Source organism: Mugil cephalus, chromosome 20 (assembly GCF_022458985.1).
Source record: "Mugil cephalus isolate CIBA_MC_2020 chromosome 20, CIBA_Mcephalus_1.1, whole genome shotgun sequence".
Lineage (NCBI taxonomy): Eukaryota > Metazoa > Chordata > Actinopteri > Mugiliformes > Mugilidae > Mugil > Mugil cephalus.
In genome coordinates, this window is record NC_061789.1 from 12536780 (window position 1) to 12557671 (window position 20892).

At 44.1% G+C, this 20892-nt stretch overlaps 4 protein-coding genes across 6 annotated transcripts; 2 read left to right on the top strand and 2 right to left on the bottom strand.

Moving 5' to 3' along the window:
• The first annotated feature begins 541 nt into the window (after positions 1-541).
• On the top strand, positions 542-5707 carry LOC124998070 (peroxisomal membrane protein PMP34). Its single transcript, XM_047572257.1, has 9 exons — positions 542-830; positions 1033-1093; positions 1631-1697; positions 2588-2742; positions 2863-2979; positions 3060-3205; positions 3723-3818; positions 3928-4010; positions 4085-5707. Exons 1-9 carry the CDS (start codon positions 756-758, stop codon positions 4230-4232), a joined length of 948 nt encoding a protein of 315 aa, XP_047428213.1. The 5' UTR covers positions 542-755; the 3' UTR covers positions 4233-5707.
• A 5-nt stretch (positions 5708-5712) lies between these two features.
• Positions 5713-8882, bottom strand: dxo (decapping exoribonuclease). 2 transcript variants are annotated; one of them, XM_047572256.1, is made up of 7 exons: positions 8743-8882; positions 7605-8088; positions 7192-7418; positions 6758-6977; positions 6540-6675; positions 6330-6424; positions 5713-6239 (listed from the first exon to the last, which is right to left on the bottom strand). In XM_047572256.1, the coding sequence occupies exons 2-7, from the start codon at positions 8084-8086 to the stop codon at positions 6104-6106; spliced, it is 1296 nt and encodes a 431-aa protein (XP_047428212.1). In that variant the 5' UTR covers positions 8087-8088; positions 8743-8882; the 3' UTR covers positions 5713-6103. The 2 variants fall into 2 exon arrangements, with proteins under 2 accessions (XP_047428212.1, XP_047428211.1); XM_047572255.1 differs by having other exon boundaries at positions 8663-8864.
• Positions 8883-9635: 753 nt separating this feature from the next.
• Positions 9636-13270, top strand: LOC124998071 (serine/threonine-protein kinase 19-like). 2 transcript variants are annotated; one of them, XM_047572258.1, is made up of 7 exons: positions 9636-9872; positions 10107-10233; positions 10339-10481; positions 10568-10803; positions 11503-11600; positions 11874-12021; positions 12135-13270. In XM_047572258.1, the coding sequence occupies exons 2-7, from the start codon at positions 10125-10127 to the stop codon at positions 12178-12180; spliced, it is 780 nt and encodes a 259-aa protein (XP_047428214.1). In that variant the 5' UTR covers positions 9636-9872; positions 10107-10124; the 3' UTR covers positions 12181-13270. The 2 variants fall into 2 exon arrangements, with proteins under 2 accessions (XP_047428214.1, XP_047428215.1); XM_047572259.1 differs by having other exon boundaries at positions 10138-10233.
• Positions 12438-19315, bottom strand: LOC124998073 (ras-related C3 botulinum toxin substrate 1). Its single transcript, XM_047572260.1, has 6 exons — positions 18922-19315; positions 16326-16397; positions 15642-15759; positions 15387-15449; positions 14168-14327; positions 12438-14077 (listed from the first exon to the last, which is right to left on the bottom strand). Exons 1-6 carry the CDS (start codon positions 18954-18956, stop codon positions 13947-13949), a joined length of 579 nt encoding a protein of 192 aa, XP_047428216.1. The 5' UTR covers positions 18957-19315; the 3' UTR covers positions 12438-13946.
• Positions 19316-20892: the final 1577 nt, after the last annotated feature.

The following is a 20892-nucleotide window of genomic DNA, read 5'->3' on the forward strand; positions in this document are numbered from 1 at the left end:
ATTTTACGGGACGGGTGGCAACACTAGTGGTACATGTAAGAAACATCCACATGAATGAATGCCAGGTCCAAAGAAGCAGAACCACAACATGGTCAACGTTACGTCTCCTGTCAATAATGGTTCTTATATCTGATGTGTCTTTCAATGTGTGCCCCATACTTTGCTGTGGTTAGTTGGGGGAGTAGTAACAGCAAAAAAAGAGACATTAGTAGGACCAGTGAGGGACAGGAGGACACTAGGTAAACTGCTCTCCATCATGGACAATCCATCCCATCCACTACACCAAACACTAGAGTGATAGAGGAGCTCATTCTCCAACAGACCGCAGCCATAGTGAACGCTACAGAACTTCTTTTATTCCCTACTCTATTCACCTGTATATCAGCTCAAATTTTTGTAACAATTAAGCTACACTGCCCAATTTATTTAACTTCTGCCTCACTAAAGTCGTGTATTCCTCCAGTCCAGTAGGGGGCAGCAACGCACCAGTCGTGACTTAACGTCAAGTCAACCAATCAGGAAAAAGTGGGAAGAAACATCAGTTCATTGCATAAACTGTTTGCTTTGGTTTATGGTTTTCTCCTCAGGTCGCCCCTGGCTTTCCTGCACTATGTGGTTGACTTTGTAAGTGTTTGTGTTACAACTGGTCCGAGCGGTGGTCCTCTCCCCTCGGTGGGTCTCTCCCAGTTGCTACTTTCGCACCGGCTTGTAGTCCCGTCTGTGAGGTCCGAGCGGATCGGGAGGAACCTGCAGAGATGTCCGCAAACGGTGGCACGCCTGTCGGCCTCCTGTCTTACGAGACCCTGGTCCACGCTGTGGCTGGCGCAACGGTGAGCAGCAGAGAGGAGAAAAAAAACGTCATAAAAGTCTCCTTTTAATTGGCTTTTTTTATTTGTTTTATGCCTGGCGGGCTTTTAACTCGGTGATTGCGACAGTATCGAATAAACCACAACAAACTGGTTGTAAAGTGAAACTGAGAGCGACTTGTAGTGTGTTGGTGGATGTCACATTTACTATGCTGTGTCTTTTTAGGGGAGTGTGACTGCAATGACCGTCTTCTTTCCTCTGGACACGGCTAAAAGCAGATTGCAGGGTGAGGTTGGAAGCGTTATCATCTTGGGAAAAGCTCGGTGTTGCAATAAAAGTTGTTGTGAAGGCATATTTAATTACAAAGTAAGGTGACCAGATTTCTGAAACGAAATCCGGAGACATTTACAGTTCAGAGATAAAATAAAAATAAAAATAATAATTAAATGTTATCAAGATGAAATGAAGAAAATGGGACAATTACAGTTTAATTTATTTTGATGTATCGGTTACTGTAATAATTATAGTGGGTGCGCAACTTGCTCACAACCGGTTCCTATCAGGCTACCGTAATAACAGTTGTCTGCGCGCAATGTTTTTTTTCCCGGTTCAGAAAACGTTAAAATTGGAGACAGGCCTTTCAAAAGGGGGCTTTCCCTAGAAATCTGGGGCGCCTGGTCACCCTGTAAACAAAAAGAATTAAGCACCGCCCACTGTAGAAGGCATAAACTGCTGCTGATCTTCACGTGTAAAATATCTGCAAAATACCTCTGCTTCAGGAGATCTGTTTGATGACTTACGCCAGTTTCTGTTCATTTTTCAGTGGATGAGAAGCGAAAGTCTAAGTCTACCCCAAGGATCCTGGCTGAAATAGCAAAGGAAGAAGGCCTGTAAGTCGGGGGCGTGTATGCGTCGTGTTTGTCTGGTGGAGGGAAGCTGCCCTGTGTCACTTTCTTAGGTCGGAGGTCAGAATCACATCTGGTGTCAAAGCATCCTAGGAACTAGCTCTCAGGTTAATACCTCAAATGGAGCTAGAACTGGTAACGTCCCTGTCAGAAGTGTGAGCAGTGAGATTGTCAATGTTTCCAGAACCTCGTTCTGCTCACTCTGCATGCCACAAACTTTATATCTTGTTCCAAAATATGTGTCATGTCATCAAGACTTCACGTGGTGACGCACACACACGACCACCAGCCGCTTGTGGCTCTGACAGACAGACGGCAGCTGTTTCAATATTGTTCGGCGGTGTTTATTTGAATATAGGCGGCACAGCTGAGATCACATCTTTAGACACGTGGGGACGTATTTAAAGTGTAATACCGTGTTGCACGCTGTTGGAGTGTAGTGTACAGTAGGTCCCATTCACTGATTCAGCGTGTTTTTGCTGGAGTGTGTCCATTAGGTTTAGCTGCACCTTAATGGTTTTGTGAAGGGATTAAGCTAAAATAATATCTAAAATGTCCACTTATTTTATGTCAGACTGCAGCCACATTGGTAACACTCGTTAACAGCACGCCAACTATTGCCACCTTTCGTTTTCTTCTTTTTGTTTTCACCGTCTATTTGAGCTGCTTACCTGCACAGCCAATGGTCTGACAACTATAGGTGTAGTTCATTGCCAAATTGAGCAACTGCTACTTATGTTTTTTTGAACCTTTATAAGACAAGTATCACCAATCAATGAAAAGAGTCGAACCTTTCCTGTCTTGCTTGAACTTGATGACGTGGCCGCATCAAAAGAACGACCACTATTCAGATGTTTCTCCACCTCTTCTCCCAGTCAGTCTCTGTACAGAGGCTGGTTCCCGGTTATCTCCAGCCTCTGCTGCTCCAACTTCGTCTACTTCTACACCTTCAACACACTGAAGAAGCTGACGGTATCCGGTCCGGGGAAGTCCAGGCCGGCCAAAGACCTGCTCATGGGGGTCGTATCAGGTAAATGCACCAGATGGAAGTCCATTACACTGTAAAATACATTTATCTGATTCGTTTGAAGGTAAAGGTGTCCGCTGAAGGTTTCTTGTCAATAAGTTACGTTTACTGTCCTCTGTGCAGGGGTTGTGAATGTGATCCTGACCACGCCCATGTGGGTGGTCAACACACGGCTGAAGCTGCAAGGGGTGAAGTTCAGAAACGAAGAACTCCACCAGACCCAGTATAGGGGCATATTTGGTGCGTAGTGCACGTCTCTATTATTATTCAGGAATTTCTTTTTGAACTGCATAGTTACACTTGGGTTTCCCCCCTCTCAGACGCTTTCTCACAGATCATCGCCAACGAGGGAGTGGCAGCTCTGTGGAGCAGCACCCTGCCCTCTCTCATCCTGGTCCTCAACCCGGCTGTACAGTTCATGTTCTATGAAGCCATGAAGAGGAAGGCGGGCAAAGGAGGGAGGAAGGTGAGAGGACAGACGAGAGAGATGCCAGCCGGGTCTCGTTTTGCATCCAAAGCCAAATTATACGGATGCATCCGTTTCCCTAATTAATAAAGCAGCCTGATCCTGATAGAATTATAAATAGTTGCCTGGCGTGGCTGTGTAGCCAGAGGCTGTTGTCATGGTGATGTTGTATCTGAACTTGTCCTCAGGGATCCAGTCACAAGAAACCAAATCCGGTATCCGATCACAGTTTTCCACTCTGGCTTGGGGAGACGGTGTATATTTAGAAACCAGCTGTAAAGCTTCTCTCGCTCGCTGAAAACACGCACATGTGTTATTATTTATTTATTGATCCAAAGCCAGAGTATAACTACACCCCTGGAAGCTTCCATACACACAGTAATCTCACTCGGATGTTGGCAGAAGTGAAGGAAATGTAGCAGCACCAGTCGATCCTTTGATTCTGTGATTCAAATTACTTGAAAAGTGAGTGAAAACACCAGGTACAAGTGTGTTGAATCTGCCTCTCCTACCACAGATATCCTCAGCAGAGATCTTTCTCATCGGAGCCATTGCTAAGGCCATCGCTACCACCGCAACGTATCCTCTTCAGACAGTTCAGGCCATCCTGAGGGTAAATATGAACACGTAAAAATGTCGTCCCTGCTAATCTCGTACACTTGTAGTCGGAAGGACAAACCTTCTGCGCACTACAAGTTCTTCAAACCCTGTTTCTCCATCAGTTCGGTCAGTACAAAGGCGACGGCAAGGGCGGCGTCATCGGAAGCCTCTCCAACATTTTGTTCCTGCTCATGGACCGGATCAAGTGAGTGCACGCGAGCGGCGCGCCGCCACATTTGCGTTCGTCCGTCTAACCCGCGTGTGTTACGTTCCTCCCAGGAAGAACGGCGTCCTCGGCTTGTACAAAGGCCTGGAGGCCAAGCTGCTGCAGACGGTGCTGACGGCCGCCCTCATGTTCGTCGTCTACGAGAAGATCACCGCCGCCACCTTCAGAGTCATGGGCCTGAACAAGAAGCTGAAGCACTGAGCCCGCTCTCCTCGCCTGCTTGGGTACAACGCGGCATTAATGCACTCGTCGTCAGGGGGTTTTTATCCGAGCCTGCTGATTATACACGTAACGATACGCGAGTTTAAATCGGTGCCTTTACGTAAACAGCGACCGGAGGTGGGTTTAATTCTTGTGCCGCCGTCTCGCTCTTAACCTTTAACTACTTCCATCGGTGCCCAAATGCAGCTTCTGCACTGTCCTGTTATTTTTTTGAATGAAACTGTTCTCAATTCAGCAAAAAGGTTTCTTTGCTTTCATGCGGAGGGTTGGCAGCAAAGACATGAGGCTCCGACAAACACACACCGCTCTTCATGCGTGCGCCGAGAAAGCGGAGTAACTTCGTTGCCATGGTTACGCTCCCGCACGGCAACCGGACGCATTTCTCGGACACCGGAAATAAGAACAAATCGCAGACGTCTGAGACTGACGCGTCGTTTTAGGAAAGTCCTGCTCGTTAAACCTGCGTGTGTTGCCTTAATCTGAGCCCCCGGACCAAATTAAAACATTTGTTTTAACTGTTAATCTAAACGGGCGTCATCCTGCAAAACGGAAACCTCGTGAAATCACGGAGAGATTCTTTTTAATGTGCTGCTGTCATTAGTAGACACGTATTAGTGGTAAATGGGGAGGAAGGGAGTAAAGAGGTTCCGTCTGTATTTATTGATTTGCCTGTAAATTCGAGACCACGTTTTCCAGCTCTTAACGATTCCAGCAATTCTAATATGTATGAAGATTGAATTAATAGAAATAGGAATTAATCCGTCACTGGGAGTTCGACAAGTGCCTCTACATTAAGTTGTACAGTCGTTTGAAATGTACCGTGTGATGACTGCTGTTGATTTATGCAAACACATGATGCACTGAGTTTCGTCTACAGAGTCATATCTACTGTTCTGGTGGTTGTCAGTGTACGCACGTTATTTATGCCAGTGACTTGTGCGGTTGTAAAGTAGTAATTCAGATAACAGAAACACAAGAGTATTCAGCTATCAGAAGGTTCCAGACGTCTTCTTTGTCCTGGATCATTTGACCGTTTGCTTCTTTAGTTGCTGTCAACGTGCTTATTGAGCCCGTTAAGCCGGCGCTGTGGCCGCTTCCATACCGTAGCTCCGGACTCTTAAGCTTAGTTTCTGCTCCTGCAACCGGTCTACGCACAACCTGTGAGGCATTTATTGAATGTAACGGCGTCGTCAGCACAGAATAAAGCGTTTACCACATTTGAGCTCCTCTAGATTCAGGTCAGTTGTGAAATCTGTACACAACAGCACAACAGTTGCATTCATTACTGTAGGAACCTTTTTTTTTTCCTTCTTACTTGTCTTATTTCTTAAAGTGACCATGTTTACATGAAAATACCTGCTCACCCAGTACTTACTTGATAGGATCTTTTTTATGTTTAAATCGAGACTGTTTTTTGAATTAACCAGGGAACAATAAAGTTTGAGAAATGACAACGCACTGTATTGAGTTTTTTTTATTTAAAATCGACATATAAAAGGTGGCTCTGTCGGCCTGTGTGGGCTTCCTCCCACTGACACCTAATGCATTGTTATGTTAACTTCATTTTTACTGTGTTGGCCATTTAAAAGACTCGTCCGAGGCGAACCTCGCCTCTCGTCCAGTCGCAGCTAAGAGAGGCTCCAGAACGCCCGCCGCAAACCTCTAATTATAACGACTGGATGCACATGCAAGATAAAACATGTGCCAACATGTGCAGCTGAACATATAAAAAGTTCCCAGAAGACCGTGGAGTCGTAACCGGGGACAAGCCGTCAACACATCACCTGTCAAATGTGCGCTGGTGAAGAAGCCTCCATTGGAGGTCTAGTGTTCCAGGCCTTAGTCTTAAATCAGGACTGATGATGCGAGTCTCGCCTACTGGTCATCTCCTCGACGTACCAGTGCGGCAGGAAGGAGTACTGCGAGTCCCTGTGGACGGTGTAGGTCACATCTCTGTGGGGTTCCCAGGAGAACAGGTACACCACGCTGAAACGGAAGAAACGCAAGAGCTCAAACTGAATGTGTGACTTCTAACCGAAACGTGCCGAAAGCATCGGTCATATCATCGCAGCTCACCTTGGGCTGTCTTCGGTGACGACATCCTTCACGAACGACAGGAAATCGCAGCAGAAGTTCATGCAAACTGTCGGCTTCCAGCAGTTGTATTCGTTCTGTTGAAAAGACACACAGACGGACAGACAGCTAAAGGTTTTGTTTTGTACTCATCTTTCACTACGAGAAAATGACAAAAAGCGTTCAGAAGGTGTCATTTATCTAGCACTACACCTTGATGAGCTGCGAAATCTTAGAGATGTGAAACGTCTCCAGAGAAACAACGACTCCGTCGTGGTCCCGGAAACCCGCCACGACGCGGGGGACCCCCGGGAGGAAAGACTGAGCCCACCACTTGAGCAGTTTGAACCTGAGGGCGACCGAAACATGGCGTGAAAAGTCAAAAATAATAATAATAAAAAAGTAACGCGGTTAGTCCCTGGTTCCTCTACCTGTGGAAGTTGCTGCGCTGTTTGGGCGTGCAGATCTCCACCGACGTCTTCAGCTCCACGTAGCAGGTGGGAGGAGCCGGGGCTTTGGGATCCCTGTCCCGACAGTCCACCTCGCCGGAGAACAGGAGCCTGTGATCCCCGAGCCGGGTTTGCACCACGGTGCAGAAGGCCTCGTTGGTGTTGACCACTCCGCCGGGGTCAGGTGAACTGTGGGCGCTGTCTGCAAAGGGTTGACAACAGTGAAGCGCTGCAGGCAGTAGCAGGGATACTAGATATTGAAGTTGGATCTAGAGACCTAGGTCACTTGTGATTGGATGTTAATGCAACGTCTGAACAGGCCCACAAAAGCTGAGCCGCTGTAAGACAGTTACTACCTCCGTGGCCAAGTCTCCGAGGAGAACAAGTCAAACGAGTTACGTCTTAGGCCCACCCACCTGCACATGTGTACTGCTCAAACTTGTATCCCCAGTACATCATCTCTTCGTGCCTTTCGGTGCGGTTCTCCCGTTCCCTGCGAGCTGCTTCCGTCTCCACCTCGCTGACGTACAGCGTGCCCTCGAACCTGGTGGCCGCCAGCATCCACCCCTCCCTGGTCTCGTAAGGGGTGGTCAGCAGCTTGGTCAGGTGACCCCGCCACGTCACAAAGTCCACGTCTAAAGCGCTGGGGGAGAGGAAAGGTTGGTCAGAGAATGTCCAGAAAGGGCGCAATTAGAAGATCCTGGATTACAGTGGAAAGTGAGGATCTGTCCGTACAGTGGACACCTTTACCTCTGTCCAATAAAAAACTACAATACTCATTTATGAAATTACAGGGAGAACAAGTGTTTTTTTTTCAAGTATCATTTACCATGAAGACGTCGGTGTCGCCCTGGAGTTGAGCCTCGATCTATTGGCGACGACCCACCGGAGAATGTGGTCCAGCTTCTCCTTCACGCTGTCGTCCCTCTTTATGAAGCGGTCCTTGTACCCGTCCCTCAGGTTGAAATTGGGGCTCCTGCCCGGCTCCACGTAGTATCTGAGCTGCCTGCTGTCGTTGAAGAACCTGCGCTTGGCGTCGAGGGAGAAGCAGCCCACTTCCACGGGCTGCTTGTAGACGGGAAAGTCTCTCTCGTAAAGCTCCCTCCGGGTGCTCAGAGTCCTGGAGCTCGGAGGGTTTTGTCCTGCGGCGGAGCCGGGCTCAGAGTGGTGGTGGTGGTGGTGGTGGTGCCTGTTGGGTCTGACTCGTCTGTCCTCCCACTGACTTCTCCCCTCGTCGTCCCTTTGTCTTTTGTGCGCAAGCCGCCGGTTGTCCTGCCAGGAGGGGGGACTGCGGGGTCTGTGGTGGTCCATTCCTAGCGGGGAAAGAGCAAAGACACAAATTGATGAGGCTGATCATTATTCCAATTATGCAGTCACGCAGCCTTCACATTTATTTAGATTTTAAGCCTAATATTGTATGTGCCTGGGCCCAGGATTTACTCTAAATCTGTTTTTAGGCTTCTTTGCTTTAAGATCATTGTAGTTTGTGCTGCTGTTGAACTGGATCGAATCCAGCTTTTAAGTGTTTCTATTATATAAACATGTGTCACTAAAACACTATATAATACAAACCACAGCCTCCAGACTGAAAAGTTGAATCAATAGGTGTCTGTCGTTTAATAAAAGGCTGAATACTATAACCTTCTTCAGGCTGTTATATCAGAACACATTCCTTTTCACTAGTGTACCTAATGAACTGGCAATTGACTGTATATCTATGATTTAAAGATGTAGCGATTGGGGTCCTCGCCCTTCAGTGCACTTCTATTATTGTATTGTTATTTCAATGGTTTCTATATCTGTCCGTTTTCCTAACCTAGCCTTGGTGGAGTTTCAATATTTGAAGAGCTTTTGTAAATAAACTGAGCATAATAAATTAAAACGTACCTCTACAGCAGCGCAGAGTTTCTGTTCATGTCGCAACAAAAACTTCCGAGTAAATACGACAAAAAAAAAATTCTGATTACCTCATACAGTGCAGTGAGTTTGAATGACCGGAACAAACAGTCCATGCATTTGTTTGTTTCACTAGCAGAGCTGCCAACTAGCCACTAGCTACAGATGCTAACGCTAGTGGTGGGCGGATCTGCCCAAACATCGGTCAGCGTCGATACCAACATTGGAATCGATATCATTCGATACCTATGTAACGAGATCGATACTTACGTTTCTCGTACGACTGAAGTGGTAATTTTGTACACTTTGTTTATTTAATTAAAAAGGGGGATATATTTAGTGGTATAATTTAACATTCTACCTGAAAAATCATTTGTTTTCCTTTCTCAATTGATACTTTTGTGCTGTTTCTAAACAAAAGTGTTATTGTGATAATGAAGTATTTTCTATTTGCTTTAACCAAATTCTGTACTGGATATTAACTGATTAATAATGCAAACTACAAATCACAACAACTCATAAAAGTCATGAAAATCAATTCAGATTTAAATTTATATATATTGCAGCCACCCATGAGAAATAAGAAAAAAAAATGAGAGGTAGTAGTTTCTTTTCATTCATTCTTTGAGAAAAATGTCGAGATGTCATGAAAATTCGACTGATGGTGATGATGCATTCACTTGAAAAGTGTGAAATGTATTTATCTGAGATACTCGCCCTGTATTTACTTGCTATCGGATCGATACTTTATCTAGCGGTATCGCACACTACTAGCGTACAGTCTTCTTCTTCGTCTTTTTCTTCTTTTGTGGTTTTTCAGCAGTTCTGACGCTACTTGTCGTGTTACTGTCTCCGCAGATTAGAATAGTGTACTACAACCGCAGTTTAGATGAATCTCTACTTCCGGGTGTAGTTCTTCATCCAATCCTCTCGTTGGCAGCAGCGACTCTTCCGCTCCATAAAAGGTCTTTGTTCCTCCCAGCTGTCTTTGGTAGTAGCCGTGTTGAAGAGGCTGCTGCGGAGAGTTGTGTGTGTGTTTGTGTAGTGCCGGAGGAGACCGGCAAAAGTTTCAACTCACTGTTACTAACTCCAGCTTTCATAGCGAAGAGTTTTAAAAAAAAAAATCTCCGTTAAATATTTGTTCGGGGAACTGCTAGGTTGCGTTAGCCAAGCTAGCGAGGAGCCGTGAGTGAGCTAACGGGTGAGTGGAGTTTAAAGGGAAAACGAGGAACTCGGTCAGATAACGGCACATTTACAGTGTCCGTCCATATGTGTGTTGTCTTGTTTTTCCTGTGTCTTCTGAGAAAGGTTAAACTATCGTTAAACTTTACTAATTGTTCCAAACATACGTGGCAGGAGTGGGGTGGAGTTTATTTGTTTTCATTCCCGGAGTCAAACTTTCACGCCGGGGTCTGTTGTTGTGGCCACCTGTCAGGATGAATCGCTTCTCGTGATGTCTCCTCCAGGTATGAACAGAAAACGGAGTCTGATTTCAGACGCATTCACGGTGAAACGGAGGAGAAATGGGGCCGAGCAGTTCGGAGTCGTCAGTGATGAATGTGGTGGGTGTGTTTTTGTGTTTTAAATAAACAAACCGTTACGTGATCGTTTGTGTTGAGCTGAAGGAGTTCAGGATTCACACTCTCCATCGGCTTCTCGCCCAAAAGGACCAGCGGACATCAGATCCAGCCTGGTGTACCTCATGACACTGTTCCCCAGGAAGATCTTCAACGACACCTTGCCACAGATCGTGATGAAGCACCAGCTCTACAGCATGCACAGCTGCAAGACGTGGGTGGACAAGGAGGTGGTAAGTGTCGGGAGATGTTTTGTTTGACCGGTTCTGCGGAGCCACAATGTGAGACCCACACCCGCTGCCGTCCCTCTGGCCCACAGAACAAGCTGCGCGAGCAAGGGGAGCTGCTGATGTTCCAGTTTGGGTTTGACGCCGACACCTTCGGGCTGGTTTTCACGTCGGACTACAAGGCCAAGGTGCTGGCGGGCGAGGAGGGCAAAGTGTCCGGGGCGACGGTGGAGAGGTTCCTGGAGAAAGTGGTGTCCTCCTGCATGGACCTGAGCTTCAGCAAAGACCAGATGCTGAGGGAGTTCCTCTTCACCGACTCTGAGATAACGTAGGGTGTCTTTCTCTGGTTTCGTCAAATGCGAGCTTCGTTCTAAATCCAGTCAGATTTAGATTGTTTTGGATCAATAAAGAACGCAGAAGTTTAACCGGAGAGGTTTGCAGACGGACATTTGTGCGTCTTGTGTTGAAATTTCGGCGGAATTCGGACTATATTTTACGGTACCACATGTGCTCGGCTGGTATCTGGTACCTACACAGCATTGTTGAAAATGAAACAGGAAGTAGAAACAAAAATTAACCCAACTGGCGAAAAAAAAAAGGCGCAGCGCCCTCTAGTGTTGCGTAGAGCTGTGATTGGTTCGCTTGGTAGTAGCGTGTTTCCGCTTTAGTATTTCCGGCTGCTTCTCCATATCTGCGATTTTCAAATAGATTGTTTTGTATCAATGAAGATAAAACGCACCAAGCAAAGTTTAACCAAGGAGGTTCGGTGGTTCAGGCTACGCCGTCTATTTCCCGCAGTACTCTAACAGAGGCTTTAGCTCTAATGAGTTATTACAAAATAGAAGGGTGTCCCATCATTTCTTAAAACAGTTTGCAACATTAAAGTTTTTTGCTGAAGAACATTGTGCTTGGTATCAATGTAGTAGATTCAGGAAAGGGTTTAAAGTAATTCAACAGTGTTGAACAGTCTCTAAACTCTCTTTAGCCGTTTCTCATACATCAGCACATGTATTTTCTCTCATCGTAGGCAGCTGGTGAAGTCGGGGGTCCTGACGGTGAGAGATGCAGGCAGCTGGTGGCTTTCCATTCCCAACTCTGGCAAATTCACCAAGTACTTTATCCAAGGTACCGTGTTTTCAGTGTTAATAATCCCTAATTGACCCTTTGTCATCTTTCTGATTGGTGTTGTGATCACTAGACTAGAGGCCCCCGACCCTTTTTGTTCCTGTGTTACTGTTGCTAGGTTAGATGTTAATGCTGGTGTCCGGAGATAACTTGGAAGCGAGATCGCTAACATTAGCAACAGTGACCTGTGGGTGGGAGGAGGAGGCCTCTGATTGGTGGTTAACAGTGGCACGATCGTTTGTAACCGTCCTGCCTCGTGTCTTGTGTGGTCAGGCCGTAAGGCGGTGCTGAGCATGGTGAAGAAGTCAAAGTACAACGAAATCTTAAAGACAGAGATAGAGGAGCGTCGAACAACGTCACAAGTCAAATTCCACATGAAATACCACATCCACGACATCATTGGTGCAGAGCTGGTAGAGAGGTAAGGGATGCTGCAACTTCTGAGACGTCCTCAATTTTAAATGTGGTTTTTACTCCAGTGGGTCAGAGGTCATTTCACCAACTGATTTCTCCTTCTTTAACTTTTCTGCCCAGCATACCTACGACTTCGGGGACATTGTTACGATTTGTGGACTCCTGAGCTGTTACCAGGCCGACGTCGGTCAGCGAGCGCCTGGAGAAATACGTTGGATGTAAAAAATAAAAAAAAAAATGTATTTGAAGAGAGATTTAATATAAGATTTAAGAGATTCTATGCCAAATGTGTTACAAACCATGTATTACTACAACTTTGTAATAAATACAACTCGTTACACTATTGGTGTCATTTGCATCATCTGTTCGACTCTAAGCAGTAGGTCTGATTTCAGGGTTCAGCCACAAACAGGCACAAACAGATTCTGTTTTACAGGAATTTATTGGCTTTTTCAAAAAAGTGACAATAGCTTTTTACCCATAAAACTAAGGAGTCACAACATTGGCTTGAAGTAAAGCACAGCTTGATGTCTGAATACAATACAGATGAGCAACATGTACTTAACTGTTCAAATACATTTTGTAAAAATATAGCTGTAGCAATTCTAATTTTAGTTTTCAGTATATGATGCACATACATGCTATCAGCATTAATTACAAAAAGCTAGGCTTGTAGGGAGATTAAGGTAGCATTAACTGTAGAGGTAATAAAACAAAAGGGATATTCATAGTGTTAGTTTAACAATACAGTGAGTGTGTTACTTCTGAGAAGAATGATACAAAAGAGTCAAATAACATGATTAGAACAAAAAGAGGAGTACACTGTATCACACCAGGACTGACGGCAGCTTTGTTACTGTTATTAGCAAGCACGACGCTCTCCTTAGTGAGGCTGCTCAGCCAGTAGTGATGCGAATAATAATCAAATGTGCTGCACAAAAGATTTCTCAGAAATGCCCACAGAGCATCGAAGGTTTCTCTTGTTCCCCGTCACCAAAACACCTGGACATTTTTAATCCAATATGTAGTCAAGTTTTCAGATTTGAACTTCTGGGTAGCTATAGGGTTCAGACACTCGTAGGGAAATATTGAAGATATAGAGAAGAAAGAAAAAAAAATAAAAATACCATAAACTTGACAGGTCCGATTGGAGCCAAATGCATAAAATACTGGATCTCTTAAGATTTTTAAGGGTTAATAGCACTGTTGGTGTTAGCAAACCTTTTCCCAGTCTGATTTTTTTTTTTTTTTTTTTTTTTTTCAGGCATCGTTCAATCCGTTGACGATGGACCGACGTGAATCGTACTAGGGCTGAAACTGCTGGCGAAGAGGCTACGGTACATTTCAGGCAACAAGAACTAGCACGGGCGGTTGCTTTTTTTTTAACTCGGCGGCGACGCGTCCGCCTCCGTTTAAGCGACCTCGCGTCACCTCGGCGAAACCGTCACCTGCGTTTTTAAAGGTTTGAGACGACAGGACAAATGGGTTTTTCTGTTTTCAGCTAAAACGCAGAATGCGCGCAGAATGTTTTTGGCAATATTTCTTCCACTCAATGCTGTAAACAAAAAAAAAAAAAAACGAAACATAAAAGGTGGACAACCAGTGGAGGAATACACTGAAGACATTCCACGGTCTGCTTTACAAACATCCAATCGATTTTAGAAGGCCTCGAGAAATTCAAAGACTACACAGAATACATTGTTAGAAAAGAACTATGGTCTATAATAGTCCATCCTGTTCTCCTAAATTTGACCCTATGCTCATTTTGTTTTTCAAAGTAAATGGTAGGTATAACTGTTGTAGCTACACATGGGAAGGACAGAATCTGAAGTACATGGTTTTTGTGTTTCGTGTATACTGGTGTGTTTCTCTTGTGTCTTTAGCCACCCTCACCACTAGCAGTTATGTTCCCCTGAAACAGCGGAGAAAGTCTTAGAGGAGGGAGCACTTCCTCCCCTTCTTCTTGACGGGCGGAGGGCACAGGACGGCCCGGATGGCCTCGTCGAACACCGTTTTAAGGCCGCGCTGAGTCAGGGCTGAGCACTCCAAGTACTTGACGGAACCTGGAGGAAACAAGTTTGATCCTTTGTTAAATTCTCTCGGCAAAAAAAAAAGAAGCGTCAAATGCTGCTTCAGAGAAAAGCCGTCGTTACCGATCTCTTTGGCCATGGCCAGTCCTTGGGGGTAGGTGATGGGGGACAGTTTCTTCTCTTTCAGCTTTTCCATAGTGTCCTTGTCATCTCTCAGATCCAGCTTGGTGCCCACGAGTATGATGGGAGTGTTGGGACAGTGGTGTCTCACCTCAGGATACCACTACACACAGAAACGTTCATGATATAGCGGGACAACGTAGAAGAGCTGCCGATAATCGTCAGCTGGGTAATGAGTCCGTTTAAACACAGGTTCTGTGCGCTGGGAGTGAATGATACAGTAACGTTCTTGGCTGGAGAACAGTAACAATGTCGCTGCATTGCACTGTAAAGACGTCGGTTCCTGCAGATAATAGTTTCCTGTGTGTTTATCACTACGGAAAACAGCGTACGTACACAGCTGTGGTCCAGAAATAACCCAGCAGTGACAGTTCTCATAATCTGCTCTGTGCATGCGACCGACATACATTTAAAATGAAACACTCGCACTTTGAGCTCCAGCTTCAACTGAACAGGTTGAACTAAAATATGAGTATTTCAGCGTATTGTCAGGGGCCCAGATCTACCTGAACATGTATCATATATAACCATAAATAAAACACTGAAGACTTTGTCTCATCTATTGCTGATATTGACCGCAGAGTTCTAGTAAAAGGTCTTTTTATTATTTATTAAGCTCTTTACTACATATTGGTGCTCAAAGCACTTAACAGTCACAAAGACTTTTGCTGAAGTTCTAACAGACTCATTTGATGATTTCATAAAACAGCAACCAAATTCTCCAAGTAAAAGACTAAAATGAGTATGAGGATTATCATGAAGGGTTAGGATATAAAAACTGGATGTGGTTTACATTTTAACATGTTCTAGTCCAGTGTGAGCAGAAAATCAATGTATAAATGTCTCTTAAAGATCCTTTAACCAACAAGTAAAAACAGTTACGTTAACACCCTGAGCCAAACAAAAAACAGTTCTGATATATTGTATACAACGTGTTACTCTCTGTGTGGAAATACATTTATTTTTGTTGCCTAATTGCGCTATAATCTGTTTCTGAGATCATTAGTTGATCTGGAGCAGAAGGTCGTCTCCTTCGTTAAAGTCAGGTTTCTAATTAAACACAAGTATTTCAGTTATGTTGAAAGACTGATCAAAAATCTCCCTTTAGACTCGTGTCACGCTGCCTCTTAAAACTGATGTTTCTCACACGGGCGCTACTCACCTTCGCACGGACATTTTCAAATGAGGCAGGGCTCACAAGAGAAAAGCAGATGAGGAACACATCCTGGTGAGACGGAGAAAACAAAACAATCAGATCCCATGACAATCACTTCCTGTCATTATTTAAAAAAAAAGAAAAAAAATGTGTTCAAAGGGGCTTTGGTTTCTTTCTTTGAATCTCTCTAATTCATTCTTAAACGTTTCATGTGGGTCATACACTGAGTGTGATGAGATGATTTTTGTGGTTGCGTCATACCGTCTGTGGGTAGGAAAGTGGGCGGAGTCTGTCGTAGTCTTCTTGTCCTGCTGTATCCCAGAGGCCCAGGTTCACCGGCTTCCCGTCCACCATGACATTGGCGGAGTAGTTATCGAACCTGACACAAGCGATTATGCGCAAATAAGCCGACGAAACCAAGCGTGATGTAACCACATAAAACATTATTAGCAACATAAAACCGGACTTTCACCACACTGAAGTATCGAAGTAGAAATCAGTATCTTAACTCATCTGTTGATCCCTATTGCCTCTTTTATTGCTTTATTGAATAAGCTAAATGCAATGAGACTTCACCGGGTGATTTTTTTTTTTTTTTTTTTTTTATCAGCCGCCTGCCGAACCAGTTTACGCTGCTCTAATATCGTCACAGATTACACACACGGTCTAGGATCAGATAAGGAGCTGGCGTTGCTTATGACTTCCTGGAACTCGTGTTTCCCTCAGCAGCAGACGCAGTAAACTGCAGTGATTGTAAAGACTTTTACAGGCCACTAAATTTCCATCTGACAAAAAAAAAAAAAAAAAAAAAAAGCCTCTCTAGAATAAGATGGACCCTTAACCGAGCCGTGACTGCACAGGAAGGAGGAGTTGGAGACAATTGACCGACCGCGAGGCTCACATAAATAAATAAATAGACGCCGCATTGCAGTCTCAGGTACTCACACTGTCGGGATGTACTCTCCAGGAAAGGCATTGGTGGTGTAGCTGATGAGCAGACAGGTCTTACCCACAGCTCTGGAAGGAGAGAAGACGCTTGATCAGTATTAATGGGGGAAAAAAAAAAAACACAGGCAGGCAAAATCCCCATCGATTGCTTTTCCCTTTTGTGCAACGGGGACGAGGTCTTAACCGCGACATTAGTGCAGAGGCAGGTCAGCAGCACTTATTTATGTTACAAATTCCCATCGTACACAAGTTTGCCAAAACTGTTTTATTGCTCCAAATATAGTCAGTTTACCATAATAGACATAAGATGATGAAACATTCTGTCATTTCATTTCTATTCAAGTGTCCAAGTAAAGTACAGACTGTTAATAATCAGAATGTTACTAATGAATACACTTGAAAACGAATGCATTGAATTCCTGCACTAAATCTCAGCCTCGTGAATGTTATGGTTTTCAGCATTTGTTTAAAATAACTGAGAGAGCCGCTGATTTAAATGTGTTTTCATTTTAGATTCAACAGTTTGCAGCAGCACCGAATTGTTTCCTTTTGCACCGACACGTTTCTACGCAGCTGCTCAGGCCTGGTTTTATGAACGTGTGCCGGTTGATCTGATCACAAATGGGCAGCCTAAGAAAAGCAGGTGGAAACGCAGGGCTCACTGAGGATGCGTTTGAGGTGGTCTGAGACGGATTTGTTCGCATTCCTTTGGTGGTGTGAACACACAATGAGTCCAGGGTCACGTTAGGGTTCGCCTACTCTATTGGCTTGCGCCAACGTAACGAAATTTTTGCCTCATCCGTTCAGCAGGAAAAACACCACAAAACTGTTACTTTAAATGATTAAATGAAAAACAAAAATATAAAATAAAGTACGTCATGTCTGTTCATTAATAATGTGAGAATTTAAAAACTTGTTAACCAATTTCTAATACATCTAAACCAGAAAAAAAATGACTGACTACATGTCCTCAGTCTTGGCCGGTATCTTTTATTCATTACCAGAGACTTTTGGAAGCTTCCACGGTTCAAGTCCTAACCTGACCTTTGCACAGGTTTCTCGAGAAAGGAAACTAACGGTAGAAGCGCAGAGACAAATAACTGTGCAATTGTGAACCCTTTAGGGTTTATCATGGCCCCCCAAACCACAGGACACTCTGTTAATGGTTGTGACACAGTGGTCGGTAGAGATCAGATAGAAACCAGAGATCAGATCTTGAATAATGACTTGAGACACACACGGAGAAGCATTTCAGTACAAAGTGAGAGCACAGGTGCTCAAAGCTGGATGATCGTATTCCTGTTAAAACCAGGTCTGAACTGGGCATATTCCTCTGACATGGCTGCTAGGCTAAACTACAGCACCGCCTTTTAATTCAACTGTTACATTAGAAAGCATTTATCTCAAATAGTGCACTCGATGTTTTGGCACGTGAGTGGATTTGCCAAATATGAGGCTAGCGTTTCCCCTTCAGTGTGAACCACGACCCCCGCGTCTTTCATCTTAGCCTGAAACGAGAATAAAGGATTGAACACAGTCACAGGCCTGTGAATGAGTGTGCCGCTGTGGTATCCACCACACCCTGGACTTATGAGTGTGTTTACCTCCCACATATTCCTCTGCATCGGAGCCGTCAGACTCGGCTCATGCCTTTTAATCCTCCACCGGCCTTTCGAGCTGCTGCAGTTAAAAGCCTTCGCTGAGGAATTTATGGGTAACTTATTTAGAGGCTGACACATGGAGCACGGTCGCGTTTAGAAAACAAACCAGCCAGCGACCGGCGGCGGGGACGCGAAGCCGGGGCTCTTCACATTTCACAGCTGCCAAGGATTTGTTGCTAAACTCGTATCTGAACTCTGGTTAGGAGGCTTAGGCAAACTGCGAGGTCTGACTCAGCCAAGCGAATGTTCAAATATAAACCAGTTTTAAAATATATATGTATAAAGAGGGATGACTTTTAGTAGAAACGAAAGGGGTGTTTGATTATCACTGGGTGTTCACGGTTATATGTTTATATTTTTTGTTATTTTGGCATTACTATTATTATCATTATTACCACCACTATTATCATTACTACTATTCTGATTATTATGATAGGAAGCGAAGTATTCTAGTATTATTGATCTATTAGAAAGAGGTGGGATAAAATAAGTCTGGACTTCCTCCCACCCTAATCGAATATGTAAGCTGTGTCATTCCCAGCTTTTCTTTTTTTTTATTTTGTGTTATTTATTGTTCATTACTCGTGTATGATTATTTTGTTTGCTTTTTTTTACATGTTCGAAATAAACTAAAAAAATAAATAAAAAATAGTGTAACCAGGATGAGCTAACGATTACCTAGTAGCACGCATGCCAGCTAAGATTTGAGACGAGACACGGTTTTTATAAGTAATGTAGCCGGCGAATATCAAATGTAAAAGTTAACCAAATAATATAAATACTTAAAAGCTGGGTAAAATGTGTTATTTAAGCTCGGTTGCTAACTTTGCCGGTTTGGGGTAAAAATGGAGCAAACGGTTAGCCGTTAGGCTCTTTTTCGCCATTAACGTTACACTTCGACGTTAACTAGTAGCAAGGAGGGACGAACTCACCCGTCTCCGACCACAACACACTTTATGGCCTGCATTGCGACGCAGATACAGGAATGCTAAGTTAGCCCGGGAGGCAGCTAACGTTAGCTCAAGTCTCTTTTTTTTTCCTTTGTCCGGATTTGCTCGCTGGCGAAACGGCACCAAAAAGCGTCTCTGTGCCGGCCCTCTTTCGTTACGGCGGAGCTCCCCGGTGCGTTGAACTTCTTGCGGGGCGGCGGGAAACTTAGGGTGAAGTATTCGACACTTTTAACGCAAGTTTGCTCAGAAATTCCCTTCCGACATTCCCATGCTTTCGTGAGACTGGTCTGGAAAGCTAGGAAGCAAAACAGTCGGCAGCGGCCACCACCCCTGAGGAAAAAAAAAATGAAGCTGTAGACGCCACCGCCAGCTGGTGCATCCGGTACATCCGGGTCGAAACGCCCACAGAAAATGTACCGGTATAAAAAAATTCCAAAGGTCACTAGCTGGGAATCCACCGAGTTTTAACGTTTTAAATTCGCGAGGAAATTTACAATAATTTTATTTGGTTAAAACGGTGAGTTAAATTGGTTTGTGAAAACGTTTTATTGTAAAACCGAGGAACACGGACGAGTTAGAGTGTGGCACGGAATGAGGAACTCGGTTTATTGATTACTATCGACTTTTCACTGAGGCTGGAGCTGGTGTCGGATTACAGGCAGCAGTGGGAAGGGTGGGACTTTCTGCCAGAAAGAAAATTCAGGGCTAAGGTGGGGCTGGGCGTCGTTTTTAAAGTAGGTGTCTCTGACAGGAAACGCTTCCCGTCTTCTGGGATACCTGCATAACGTGTCTGAGTTTGAAGGAACTTCTTATAAGAGGTTGAATTGCATCATGTTTGACCAGCTTCCAAATTAGTTCATGGCCAAGCATTCATAGCACATTACAGAATTTTATATATTTCTGCATAAAAATTGCTCAAAACTGATTTTCACACTAATTAAACAAATGAAACAGAAATGTTTTGCGTTGCGTTGTGTTTATTCACTCAGGGAATTCAATTATATCTCTTAGTTCAAAAAGTGTGTGTGAACCCTTGTTTTCAGTATCTGGCGTGACCTTGTGCAGTAACATATCACTCAGATTTGTCCTGTTTTTGAAGTGATCTGTGTTCGTCGACCATTCCTGGGGAGGGTAAAACTAATTTTAAATCTCCTCAGTTTGTTCACAATCTGTCTGTTTGTGGATTCTAAACTTTTCAAAGATTGTTTTGTTAAGTTTTTCAACCTGTATTTTTGTCTGTGCCATCATACACTTCCACAAACGTGTTGTGAAGGTGTGTTAAATTCACTTGAGCATCATTGCGCTGATTGCAAACACTTCTGAACAGACAGACCCTGAAAAAAGATTAGTATCACGTTATAACGAGAGACTTTTCACTTACAAGCTTGCAAATAACTTTAATTTATAACCAAATCATTTTATTTCTTCAACAACAGGGCTGTCATGTCAGGAATTTCCGTGGTATTCATGTATAGGGCCATTGTGATGCCACAGAACTTGGAGTTCACATTCCACTCAACTCATCTAACAAATTACTACAACTACAACAACTTGTTATCACGTAATTATGTGATAGCAAGTTGTCAAAAAGAGCAAATAATGTGAAATGTTTCATATTAAAACGTCACACTGTCATTCGTTTTTGTTTTTCTGACATGGCACCAATGCACGTGTTATGGGTCACCCGGGAGAAAAAAAAATGGAAGGAGGTAGATTTTTTTGCACTTAGAAAAAAATGATAATGTCAAGAAAATAATCGACACACAATATTGAGAGCCAGCGCATGTTACTCCTACAAAATGATATTCAGGCAGTTATATGAAGTGGTGGAACTATACTTTGGCCCTTGCTTTCAGTAACAAAGAAATAAGATTTTATTCTCGATATTGTAGTTTGACTTTTTTGCATGATAAAAAAAAATCTACCTCTCTTTTTTTCTCATGGGTGGCCCTA

What these genes read in the sequence shown, in the direction of transcription:
- LOC124998070 (XM_047572257.1), top strand. Translation starts at nt 756, where the DNA reads ATGTCCGCAAACGGTGGCACGCCTGTCGGCCTCCTGTCTTACGAGACC. An exon ending in CAGTTCAGGCCATCCTGAGG is followed by an intron (nt 3,819 to 3,927) that starts GTAAATATGAAC and finishes TTTCTCCATCAG; the next exon opens with TTCGGTCAGTACAAAGGCGA. An exon ending in CTGCTCATGGACCGGATCAA is followed by an intron (nt 4,011 to 4,084) that starts GTGAGTGCACGC and finishes CGTTCCTCCCAG; the next exon opens with GAAGAACGGCGTCCTCGGCT.
- dxo (XM_047572256.1), bottom strand. Translation starts at nt 8,086, where the DNA reads ATGGACCACCACAGACCCCGCAGTCCCCCCTCCTGGCAGGACAACCGG. An exon ending in GCGACACCGACGTCTTCATG is followed by an intron (nt 7,419 to 7,604) that starts GTAAATGATACT and finishes CCTCTCCCCCAG; the next exon opens with CGCTTTAGACGTGGACTTTG. An exon ending in TGAGCAGTACACATGTGCAG is followed by an intron (nt 6,978 to 7,191) that starts GTGGGTGGGCCT and finishes AACCCTTTGCAG; the next exon opens with ACAGCGCCCACAGTTCACCT.
- LOC124998071 (XM_047572258.1), top strand. Translation starts at nt 10,125, where the DNA reads ATGTCTCCTCCAGGTATGAACAGAAAACGGAGTCTGATTTCAGACGCA. An exon ending in AGTCGTCAGTGATGAATGTG is followed by an intron (nt 10,234 to 10,338) that starts GTGGGTGTGTTT and finishes CTCGCCCAAAAG; the next exon opens with GACCAGCGGACATCAGATCC. An exon ending in TTCACCGACTCTGAGATAAC is followed by an intron (nt 10,804 to 11,502) that starts GTAGGGTGTCTT and finishes CTCTCATCGTAG; the next exon opens with GCAGCTGGTGAAGTCGGGGG.
- LOC124998073 (XM_047572260.1), bottom strand. Translation starts at nt 18,956, where the DNA reads ATGCAGGCCATAAAGTGTGTTGTGGTCGGAGACGG. An exon ending in CACTTTCCTACCCACAGACG is followed by an intron (nt 15,450 to 15,641) that starts GTATGACGCAAC and finishes CCGTCTCACCAG; the next exon opens with GATGTGTTCCTCATCTGCTT. An exon ending in GGCCATGGCCAAAGAGATCG is followed by an intron (nt 14,078 to 14,167) that starts GTAACGACGGCT and finishes TGTTTCCTCCAG; the next exon opens with GTTCCGTCAAGTACTTGGAG.